This window comes from Haliaeetus leucocephalus, unplaced genomic scaffold (genome assembly GCF_000737465.1).
Source record: "Haliaeetus leucocephalus isolate CR32 unplaced genomic scaffold, Haliaeetus_leucocephalus-4.0 Scaffold176, whole genome shotgun sequence".
Classification (NCBI taxonomy): domain Eukaryota; kingdom Metazoa; phylum Chordata; class Aves; order Accipitriformes; family Accipitridae; genus Haliaeetus; species Haliaeetus leucocephalus.
The window spans coordinates 561,259-572,532 of NW_010972612.1; the positions used below are offsets into that span (position 1 = coordinate 561,259).

An 11,274-nucleotide genomic window follows, 5' to 3' on the forward strand; every position below is an offset into this window, starting at 1 on the left:
CGGGCGAGGGGGTGCTGTGGGGCCGGGGATGGTGGGGGCCGCAGGCTGCCGGCCCCCTGCGCCCCACAGCATCCCCGGGCACCAGACGCCTCCCCGCAGCGGGCCCCTGTGGGGCGTGGGGGCAGCGTGGCCACTCCCTGCCCCACCCCACCTCCCCTCCCACCAATCAGAGACACCCGAGCCGCACCCGCTCCGTCGGAGCTGGGCGCCCGTCCTCTTCGCAGCCAATCCGAAGCGGAGGCAGGGGGAGAGGGCGGAGCGGCCGCTCGCCCGCCAGCCAATCGGCGGCCGGCTCCGCCCGCAGGGGAGGGCGGGGCAGGTCTCCGTGGCGGGAGAGGCCTCGCCGCCCAAGATGGCGGCGCTGCTGGGGGCTAGGCGGGGGGCTGCAGGTGGAGGGCAGCGCTGTTGGGGCGGGCGGCCAGGATGTAGGCGACGTTCTCCCGCAGGAAGCCGGGCCAGTCGACGGGCCTGCGGGCAGAGGCGGGCTCAGCGGCCGTCCCCACACCGCTGCTCCCCCCGCGCCTACCTCCAAAATGGCGGCGGGGGGGGGGGGGTGGGGTGGGTGTGTCCTCCCCCCCCAAACCACCCCCGCCTCACCTGGCCTCCTCCTGCTCCGTGGCCGCCGGGGTCTTCTCCTGGCTCTTGCCGCTGCCGCTGCTGGCGGGGCTGCTCTCCGACATGGGCCCTACGTGGCTGATGCTGGAGGTGGGGGGGAGGAGGAGGGTGGGCTTCGTCCCACCTCCTTGCGCCCCAAATGGCGGCAGCCGGGGGGGAGAGGGTGCGCGGGGCGACGGAGGGGGAGGTGGCGGGAAGAGAGGGGGGCAACCCGTTTGCCCGCCGAGCCCCTTCGGCGAGTGCTGGGACCGTGGCGAGAGCCCCCCCAGCAGGGCTGTCGCCCCCACCCCGGGGTGGGCGTCCCCATACCTGATGTTGCAGGACAGCGTCTCCTTCTGGTGCTTGCGGAACCAGGCGTGCCGGGCGCGGCGGCACTCGCCCTCCCCGATGAAGCCGTCGCTGTCCTGGTCCAGGGCCAGGAAGGCCGCCCGCGCCCGCTCCCGCTCCTTGGCCGTCAGCAGCCGCAGCAGGGCGTTCTGGGGCGGGGAGAGAGGGGAAGGGGGAGTGCTTGCCCCACGGGAAACACCCCTGGTCCCATGCCCAGCGCTGTGGGGGTGTCCCGCTCCGGGTGTCACAGCTGTGGGTGCTGGCCATGGGACACAGCCCTGGGTGCCGTGGCCGTGGGGTGCTGGCCGTGGGAGCTGGACTTTGGGTGGCGTGGCCATGGGTGCTGTCTGTGGGAGCTGGTCCTGGGTGCCATGGCCATGGGTGCCAGCCATGGGAGCTGGACTTGGGTGGCATGGATATGGGTGATGACTGTGGTGGCTGTCCATGTGCACTGTGGCCGTGGGAGCTAGCCTCAGGTGCCGTGGCTGAGGCAGGTGGCCACAGGTGCTGCAGCCATGGGTGCTGGCCGTAGAAGACAGCCCCAGGTGCTGTGGCCGTGGGTGCCGGCCGTAGAAGCCAGCCCCAGGTGCTGTGGCCGTGGGTGCCGGCTGTGGGATACAGCCCTGGGTGCTGCAGCTGTACCTGCGGCCGTAGCTTCTGCAGCAGCTGGATGGACTCGTGGGAGAGGAAGTCGTGCCACTCGATGTGCCCCTTCTTGTCGGGGTCCAGGGCGGAGAACTGCAGGGCTGCCTGCTCCTCCTGCGCCTCGGCCATGGGCCGCTCAAACTGCTGCTTGTGCACCAGGTGTTTGTAGTGCAGGAAGTCATCCAGGGTCAGGCAGGTCTCTGCAGGGGACAGATTGGCTGTGCGGTGCCCGAGGAAGGGGTACCCACCTCCCCAGCTGCCTCCCACAACCATCCGGGACCCGCCATGGGGAGGGTCCCCACCTGGAATGATCTTGCAGTGCCGCAGGGTCTCCATCAGGCTGTACATCTCTTCCTCCGTCAGCAGGAGATTCAGGTTGTCCTGGGTTGTGGGGCAGAGAGGAGCCGTAGGGCAAAGGCATGGGATGGTGCGAGCACCCGCCCGTGCCGTGTCACCAGGATCCCTTGAAGGTGCGTGGGTGTGGGTGTGCAGAGAGGTACGGTGCGGTGTGTCATCCAGGGGTGCTGCAGTGGGGTGGCTTTATGCCCCTGGGCTTTGGGTGCCATTTCAGCTCTACGATGGCTCTTCATGTGCCCAGCGGCACGACCGCTGGTGTCACGTCCCCCGCCAAGGTGCTGGGGCGGGGAGGTGGTGAAGGGCCTCTGTCCCCTCCCATCCAGTGGCTCCCCATCAGGCCAAGGTGGGTGGCAGGAGCTGGGGAGTAGCAGGTCCCCCATCACCCCAGACCAGGCTGGGGACCCTGCTCATGCCCATGCTGGGGAGCACCCACCACCTGGCAGAAGCCTGGTGTCCCCCCCGCCAGGTACTCACGCAGTAGTAGCAGCTCCAGCCCGTCTCGGTGTGCGCCGTCTCTGTCACCTCCACGGCGCTGTCGTTCTGCAGGTAGCCCATGCGGCGCAGGCAGCCATCGTGGTACACCCGGCTGCAGATGCGGCAGGGGAAGAGGCTCTCAGCTGTCCACACCTCGCAGATCTCGCACATCTCGTCATTGAGGACCTGGGGAGAGACGGGCAGCTGCTCAGAGGGGGAGGGTGGGCAAGGGGCTGGCTTCTCAAGGTGGGGGTCAGGGTGGTTCTTTGCAGGTGGGGTGGAGGTTGGGGGGCGGAGGGGATGGGAAAGTGGGATTGCGTGGGGCTGGCATAGGGAAGAGGTGGGTGGTGGGGTCATAGGGGGCACAGCTGGTGGGTTTAGAGGAGGGTGGATGAGTTTGTGGGGTTGAATGGAGAGTGGATGGGTCTGGCTGGAGGCTCGGCGGGGCTGTGGGATTGTAGGTTCTCTGGGTTGTAAGTGTGGATAGCCAGGCTGTGGGGTTGTAGGTTGGCTGGTCTTTAGGGTTGTAGTATGGGTGAGTGGAAGTGCTGATGTGTGGGTTGGCTGGTTGTAGGTGTGGATGGATAAGCTGTAAAGCTGTAGATGGGCTGGGGTGCAGGCTTGGTGGAGTGGGCAAATGGATGGGTAGGGTCATGGGTGTGGATGGGTGAGCTGTAGGATTGCGGGCATGGGTGGATAAGCTGTTGGGTTGTAGATGGGCTGGGCTGTAAGGGTCACAGATGTGGATGGATGGGTTGCGTTGTAGGCTGACGAACGTGTAGATGAGATGGTCCTTCTCTCTTCCCAAAGCTGGAGCTGTCTGTGCCCAGCAGTGACCTCTCCTCTCCAAGGCACCCCGGGATCCCTCCAGGGCACGTTTGACCAGTTGCATCCTCCTCCCTGCGTGGCACCTCCAGCTGCTCAGCCTGGCCTGCAGGCCCCTACCCCCCTGAGCTGCCTTCATGGGGCTTGTGCCTGGGGAGGCTGTCACTGCCCAGCAGGCACTGGGAACACTTGCACATCCCTCCGGTCTCCCCTGCACATCTCCAGCCCCAGCCCCATCCCCTTGCCTCCCTCCCTCCCTGTCCCCATGCTCCATCTGCTCGCCTGCTCCCGCTGCTCCAGGCTGATGTCCGGGGGCTCATCATCGTGCAGCTCCCGCTTGGGCCGGATGAAGGCGGGTGGCGTGAACCTGTTGGCCCGGTCAAACTCCTCCGGCTCCACGCCCCGGCCGTCCCGCAGCCGTTCCCAGGCTGCCTTGCTGGCGCTGCTCTCCTCCGGCTGGGAAGGTCCTGCTGATGCTTCCTCCTCTCCCTCCTGCACCTCCTGCTCCAGCGTCCCCCGGCGTGTGCCCCCCACCTCTGCCCTCCGCCGTGTCGATGGCTGCTCCCGCAGCCCGTCCTTAAAGGCTGACACGGCCAAGCTGACCTTCTGCACCTTCTCCACCGTCTGCCGCCTGGACATCAGCACACCCATGGCTCTGCGGTGGGAAGGAAGGAACTCAGTGCTAAGGCCTTGGGGTGCAATGCTGCTCCCCACCCCTGCACTGTGTCCCTGGCTGGAAAAAGGTGTCCCGGTGTTTTTTCCCCCAGCTGTGTGGGGATCAGTTCAGGGCAGGGAGGAATGGGGGCTCCATGACAAGCTGGCGCTGGGGTCATCCATGGTGGCCATGGCAAGATGGACCCGAAGCCATGTGGAGATCTGGCCATGGAGAGTCTGACTGTTGGGGGGGATCAGGACAGCAGGCAGGGAGCTGGTTTGTGGGCGCCCTGCCTCCCCCATCCTTGCTCTGTAGACTCCAGCTTAACAAGAAACACATCCAGGCCCTTCCCACACCAGACCAGTAAATCCCAGAGCGATTGGGACCAGCTGTAACCCTGCCCCTTGCATGCATCTCCTTTCTGCCTTGGAGAAAGCCTCTTTGGCCAGCCAAGGGTGAGAGGTGTCCTTCCCTGCAGCTCTGCCCAGGGCTAGGGCGTAGCAGAGCTGGTGCTGGGTCTTTCACCTTCCCTACATTTCTCTTCACCCCCAGTCTCTCTTGGGCTCACATGCTTGTGTGTACGTGTGTGTGCTGCTGCCTTGACTGCTGGGCATCCTGCGTCCTGCAAGGACCCATGTGGAGAAGCTGGGTCAGCCATGGGAGGGCTGTGAGGCTGCAGGAGCAAAGGGGAGCAGTGCGTGGGTCTGAGGCACATGGGTCCCAAGAAGGAATTTTGGCTGCAGGATCAAGGGAAGATCATCTTGGGGTAGGATGGGGAGGGCAATGGCAGCAGCAATAGCAGGTCAGGCTCCATCTCAGTGGGGGTGAGCTGAAGCTGGGGAGAAGCAGGATTTGGTTTCCAGCGGTGTGGGGCGCAGCGTCACCCCTCTTGGGTCCTGGCACTGCCCCCGTGCCCCGCCAGGGTTGTGTTATGGAAGACGCTGCAGCCAAGAGGCACTCCCAGCTGGTGTCCGGGGACCAGGAGGCAGCACTCGCTGCCTGTGCAAGTGGGGGATGTCAGAGCAGCCATCTCCCACCCCGCCAGCCTCAGCAGGGAAGTCCTCAGGTAGCGGGATAATTAGCAGCGCGATCGCAGATGCCAGGATCTCGTGGCTGTGGCAGGACACGGCGCTGCGGGCACTGCTGTGGCAGGGAGCCTGGGCAGGGTGATTACAGCTGCCCCACATCAGCGGTGCCGAGCAGAGCGTGCTGGCAGGCGGCAGCCCGTGGCCCTTCACTCATTCCCACACCCGCAGATGCTCGGCCCCACGCTTTTGCCCGGTGACCCCCAGCCGCGTGGGCTCTGTTCACGCGCACGCGCGGGCGGGCGTGCAAACCCAAACACCGCCACACGCACATGCATGTGATTTCCCAGCCTCCCCCCCCCACCACGGGACCATCTGTGTGCAGATTCCCACGCGAGGAGCTGGGTGTGCAACACATGTAGGACCCGTCCCACGGGGGGGCCGCCCAGTCCCCACATGTGGGGGGTCCCAGCAGCATGCACACGCGTGGGTGGGGGTATTTGCTCCCATCGGCCCCCATGCCTGGCTCAGGGCTGGTGCCTGGCATACTGCAGCTCCTGGGGCTTTGTAAAGGTGGGAGCGGGGAAGAGCTGGAGGCACGTGCCTGAGCCACAGCAACAGCTTCCCTGCAGCTGTGCCAGCAGGAAAGAAGACATCTGGGTGTCTCTGCCTCCTCACCGTGCTGCCACCCCCTGCCCGGGCAGCTCAGGACCCCATCGGCCATGGGCAGGGTCAGCTCTGCTGCTGGGCAACAATGCAGCTCTGCCTGCAAGACAGTGAGCCGGGGGCACCGCAGGGAGATCCCCTCTCCAAGGGCTGCCTTTGCAGGTCCCTGCATCACTGAGTGTTGGCGAGATCCTGGCCTCATCCTGCCCAAGGCTTGGGTAGAAGGTGAGAGCAGAGGTTGCAGAGGGACTGGGCTCATGGAGAAGAGTGAAAAGAGGGGTGTGGACCCCAGCACTTGGCACACCAGTCCCGCCAGTAGTTGCACTGGTGCTTCTGATCCCAGCGTGCTGGCAGCATCTCCCTGCAGCACTGTGGGGCTCTGGGTGGCCCATCCCCAACCACCCTGTGGCACGGCAGGGCAGCCCGAGCATCAGCAGGGCGGCTGGTCTATGGACTTGCTATATCACCCCAAAATGATGTTCCCTTGTGTGTTCATGGCATGGTTGCCTCACTGCCTCACGCCACTGCCAGAGGATCCCAGCCCATATCCCAGTTCCCTGTCCTCTCCCAAGGCCATCCTGAGTGTCTCCTGCCACAGTCAGTGCCACCAGCTGCTGCGTGCCTGGAGTCTGGAGGGCGTCACTCCTGTCATGGCTTGTGTCTGTTCTCAGCCCCTCTGGCCTCCCTGTCCTTGCTAGTGCTGCACAGCCGGACCCTGCCTGCACATCCAGGGGCTGAATGGCTTCACCCCAAGCTCTGTGTCCAGACCCCACTGCCTTTCCACAGGCCCCACTGCTCCCCAGATACCCCAAACCTGCTCCACACTCTCCAGGACCTCCTTTTCCCCATGCCCTCCCTGACCCATTGGCTGTGCAGGGTGGGGTATCACCCCCACACAGAGCCTGGCCCGGCTCAGGGTCCTGCCAGGCTTGGGGGGTCCCCCCTTGGGACCCCTGGACGTGGGGAGGGAGGACCAAGGCATCCTCACCCCATAGCAGCCCAGCTAACCAAGCAGACCCTGCATCCCCATGTGTCCCTGGGGGAAGGTGTTTCTGCTGCTATTTGTGGCCACCCCTCAAGGTGCCTGGTAGTCAGGACCCGGTGCCACCACCCGACTCACCTTGGCCTGAGGCACCAAAGCCTCGACCTTGCTGCTGGGTGCCAATACGGGGGCTATTTTTAGGTTGCCCCCATGGAGGAGCTAAATCTGGGCATGGGCTGGAGCTGCCTGCAAACGCCCGGCTCCAGCAGGCACTGCCGGCACTGGGGGCTGTCACCGTGGGTATGGTCACCTTCCCACCCCCTTCCCTTCCCTTGCACCAACACCCTACACTCCTGCTCCGTTCCCTGAGCAGCATCCGTTCCCCATGCTGTTCTGATGGGGATTTGCTCCTTGCTACTTCATCCCTGCAGCAAAATACCGAGCCAGAAAGCACTTAATCCCTCTAGCCCCCATGGACTCATCTTTCCCAGCCCCACGCAGCTCTCTGCATGGGGAAACTGAGGCACAGAGGCAAGGCTGTCATGGGGATCGGCCTGTCTTGGGGAGGGGGAAGGATGGGAGCACTGGTGGGATGGAGCTGGTGGCCAGCACGGAGGCACCCTGGGAGAACGAAGCAGGGCAGAGCATCCTGAAGCAAACAGAGCCGTCAGTCCCTGCATGGCTCCAAAATCTCCTCTCCCCCATGGCAGCGGGAGTGGGGAGCACCTGTGGCTCGTGCTGGGGTTACAGGGTGCTGGGTTTGGCTGTGAGGGTGGCAGTGGGTGCGGGGTGGTGGGTGATGCGTGGGTGGGTGTATCGCAGCACAGCGAGGGCGTTGTGGTGGCTGGGAGCGCAGGATGGCTGCGGTGGGGAGCAGCGCGGGATGGATGCATTAGGGGTGGATGTGTTACAGGGTGGATGCGTTAGGGGTGGATCTGTTACAAGGTGGATGTTCTACGGCTTGGCTAGCAGAACAGGGTGGGTGTTACGGCCCGGTGGGGGGTGTGCAGGCTGTGGGTACGGCGTGGGTGGTGGCTTTGGGTGCAAGGATGTTGGTGTGGGTGTGTGGTGGTGTCTGTGGTGGATGGGGGTGTGGGATGAGTGTGTTTCGGGGGCCATGGGTGCAGGGGGGTCTGTTGCAGTGCCTGGCAGTGGCATGGGGAGCTGAGGGTGCAGAGCCATAGGGCCCATAGGGTTGGCTGTTGGCTCCTTACCTGCCCCCCCCTCAGCCATCCTTGCCTGCCCCACGTCGCATCCTCGATGCAAAGCCCTGCCAGCGAACCAAGGGCCAGCAGGTTCTTGGGCTGGTGCACGCCATGAGCAGGGTCCATGGTGCTCCCTCCACCCACCCTCAAGGGGATGCAGCAGGGGTGCACCAGGAGCAGGACCCCCTCCCAGGGACCCTGGCTGGGGGGGAAGAATGCGCCTTGTCCCCACGGGCTCCCTGTGGGCCAGGCCTCCTCCCTGCCCTCTCCAGGCTCTGGGTGTTTTTACCTCCCAGTGCTGTGCCTTCCTGGGAGCAGCATTAGGGACCTGGGGACAGAGGGATGGGGTACCAATGGGGATGACACCCTGGGGACCTGGGGCCCCATGGCAGCCTGGTGCCAGGGCTCGGTCTGAAGGGCACCAAGCAGGGCTGGGAGGAGCTGCTGTGGCTCTGGCACAGCCCTGCACACCCTGCCAGCCGCTGCCTGCCTGGGGTGAGGGGGGCCAGGCAGTGCAGGGACCAGGCTCTGCTTGGGGACTCTGCATCCCACCTCCTTTAGCTGGCTGGGGATGCTCGGAGGGGTCTGGCAGCACCCCTGTGTCCCCTCTCCCTGGCGGATGGCACATGCTGGGACTGTGGCACTGCTGGGGCTGCTGCTGCGAGGTGACCTCGTTGTCAAAGGGCAGGGGGGTCCGTGGTTGATTGTACCCTCCCCACACTCTGCAGGGCTGCGGGAGCCTGGTGGGGAGGTCTGGGGGGTGGCTGGAGACCCATCTGTCCTGTGTCCCCCTCCTGGGGACACTGAGCTGGTGGTTGCTCTCCCTGCTGGATCAGGCTGCCCATCCTGCCACGCCATGGCAGATTTTATAGGTGTGTCGCATGTTTCCATCTCCCAGAGGGGGATGAAAATGCCGTGACAGCAGAGTCCCTTCCCCTGCAGCAGACACGGCTCCTGCTCAGCTCCCCACTTCTCCTCCTCATCTCCCTCCCCAGCCCCTCTCCCCAGCACCCACATGAGGACCCCAATGCCTGGGCAGGACCCTCCCACCCCTTTCACATCCCCACGCCCAGGCACCCCATCCCAGGAGTCTGGCACCAGGACCCTGGGGGCAGCAGGGGTACCCACCCATGGGTGTCGTGACATGCGGCCACCCCATGCCATGCACTGGGCAAAGAGCCAACAGCAGCAAAAAAGGCACTTACCAGGGTCAGGGTCTGTCTGGGGAGCACGAGCCCTAGAAAGCAGTCCACACGGTGTCCATCGCCGCTGCCTCTGGCCACGACCCCCTCTCCACTCGAGGGTGCTCACTGCATCCTGCACCCTGCATGCAAATCCCCGCCGGGGGATGGAGCGGCGAGGCTGGTACCCGGGGAGCCAGAGCCCTGCACTTGCTGCCGGAGGATGCAGGAGACAGCAAGATGCTGGGAGTGGATGCCTGTGTCTAGTGTGCGCACACACACACACACACGCGCACACAGAGGAAGCAGGGAGCTTGTGACTGGGGCTGAGCAGATGCAGCCTGGTTTGCTGTCCCTGTACCAATTGCTGCCTGAGCTATGTTAAACAGCTCTCTGAGACATGAAGCATTTTTTTAACCGGGCTGACGTTGGCTGGGAGACACCAATAAAAGCTTTCCCTGCATCTCCTCTGGCCCCCCGGGCTGAACTGCCTTTCTTCAAGACAACCTCAAGGACTACGGAGATGGGGCTGCATCTGTGGAGAAGTGAAGGTCTCCCCTGCCCACCCGCAGGGTCTTCCCTGGACCCAGCGGCATGGGCACAGGCTACCTGCAACTGCTTTAACCCAATGCATGCTGGTTAGCGTTGCAGGAAGGCTGTCCTCCCGGTGCCGCGGTGCAGCAGGGGCATATGCAGCCCTGTGTGCCCGGTGCAATGCAGCACCAGGGGTTTCGGTTCCCCTGGTCCCCAGGACTGGATGTTACTTGGGTGCACACCACAGGGCTGCAGCAGGGCTGGGGGCTCACGGAGGGTGCAAGGGAGGTGATGGGGCAGAAGGGAGGGTGCTGGGCTGGAGAGGAGAGCACAGCCCTAATGCAGCACTTCTGAAGGTGGGATATCTGCTCCACGTGCATCCCCAGCTGCCCTGCACCGTCCTGGTGGAGATAGTGACTCAGCCCCCGGTAACCCTTCTGGGATGGGGTACCACTGGCTGAGGGGGTTGTGCCTTCCCCTTCAAAAACTGCCAGCTGTACCTGGGGATGATTTAGGGTGCAAAAGCCTCTGAGCCCTCCTAGGAGCAGCTCCCAGCCAGGCCTGGGATTAGTGCTGAAGGTTAGTACAGAGGGGCCTGGGCAGTGGGGATGGCTGCAGGGCTGCCATACCTCCCTGCCAGGCTGGATACAACGGATCCTGTCCTGGCTAGGGGAGAGGGATGCTCTGCTCAGTCCCACTGCACTGTTCCTGTCCCTGGGATGCTGCCGGGCTGGGGAACCCTACATCCCAGCCTGATATCCTGGCCATGCCAGCCCCCGTGCCCTCCATGGTGCAGAGCCTGGCTCTGTGCAGACCCACCAGCCCCACAGAGCAGTGGACATCTGTGCATGCATGCAGTGATGTGTGTGTCTGCAGAGGGGCTCAGGAGGCCTCAGTAGAGCAGTGAGCGGCAGTGGGGGGATGTCACCTTTCCCATGCAGACAACCTGGGGAGCATGGGGTGGGAGCCATGGGATGAAGGACCATTCAGCAGCTGAAGCTTGCTGGCTCCCAGGAGATGGGCAGCACCATCCCTGAGGTCTTCCCAATCTCTTAAAAAGCCTGTGCTGGACCCAGCATCCAATGTCCCTGCAATGCCCTGCCTCTCCAGCAGCAAGTGGCAAGGGCAGGGCAGCCTCGAGGGTACTCCCAGCACCATATTCGGGGCAGGTTTGCTCCAGCCTGTGCCATACACTGGTGCCAGGCTAGTTCCTGTCCCCCGACTGCTGCTCCTCACCCTGTGCAAGCCTGCCCTAGACCTGTGGGTGCCGACAGTGGTCCCACAATAGCCATACCTCCATTACAGACTCTTCCCACTCCCCCACATTTCAGCCAGGAGTGAGCTGGGACCGTCTGCAGCTCCTGTCACCTGCGAGCAGAGCTTGGGGCTGGGAAAGGTAGCATCTGAGTGCTGCACTGGGACTGGAGCCGGTCCGTTGCTCCCTTCCCCACCGGGTGGAGATATGCAAGGCCAGGCTGCAGACAGGATTTATCTGCTTTCAGCTTGTGGCTGTCAGGTCCTGTCTTGCTTTGCTCCATCGGCCGTGGGAGCCTCCGGTCGCCTTGCCCTGGCCCGGGGTGCCTCTTTGTGCTTCATCCTTCCCCAGGGATGCTTCCCTTTAGGGTGAATCACATTTTGCATTATTTGGTCTGGGGAGCACGGTGGAAATGTCCTGGGATGCATGTGGGGTGGAGAAAGTGGAGGCCTGCTCTAAATGAGGCCAGAGGAAAACATCACCGCAGACGAACCCTGGTCCCGAAGGACTGGGGAAAGGGGGAGGCGG

The 11,274-nt window shown here is 64.2% G+C and overlaps 1 protein-coding gene across 1 annotated transcript; it reads right to left on the reverse strand.

Annotated features, from left to right (window-relative positions):
- Positions 1-371: 371 nt before the first annotated feature.
- Positions 372-3,894, reverse strand: KIAA1045 (KIAA1045 ortholog). The gene is made up of 7 exons (XM_010564233.1): positions 3,526-3,894; positions 2,419-2,604; positions 1,890-1,968; positions 1,585-1,787; positions 925-1,091; positions 598-699; positions 372-468 (listed from the first exon to the last, which is right to left on the reverse strand). The coding sequence occupies exons 1-7, from the start codon at positions 3,892-3,894 to the stop codon at positions 372-374; spliced, it is 1,203 nt and encodes a 400-aa protein (XP_010562535.1).
- Between the last annotated feature and the right edge of the window lie 7,380 nt (positions 3,895-11,274).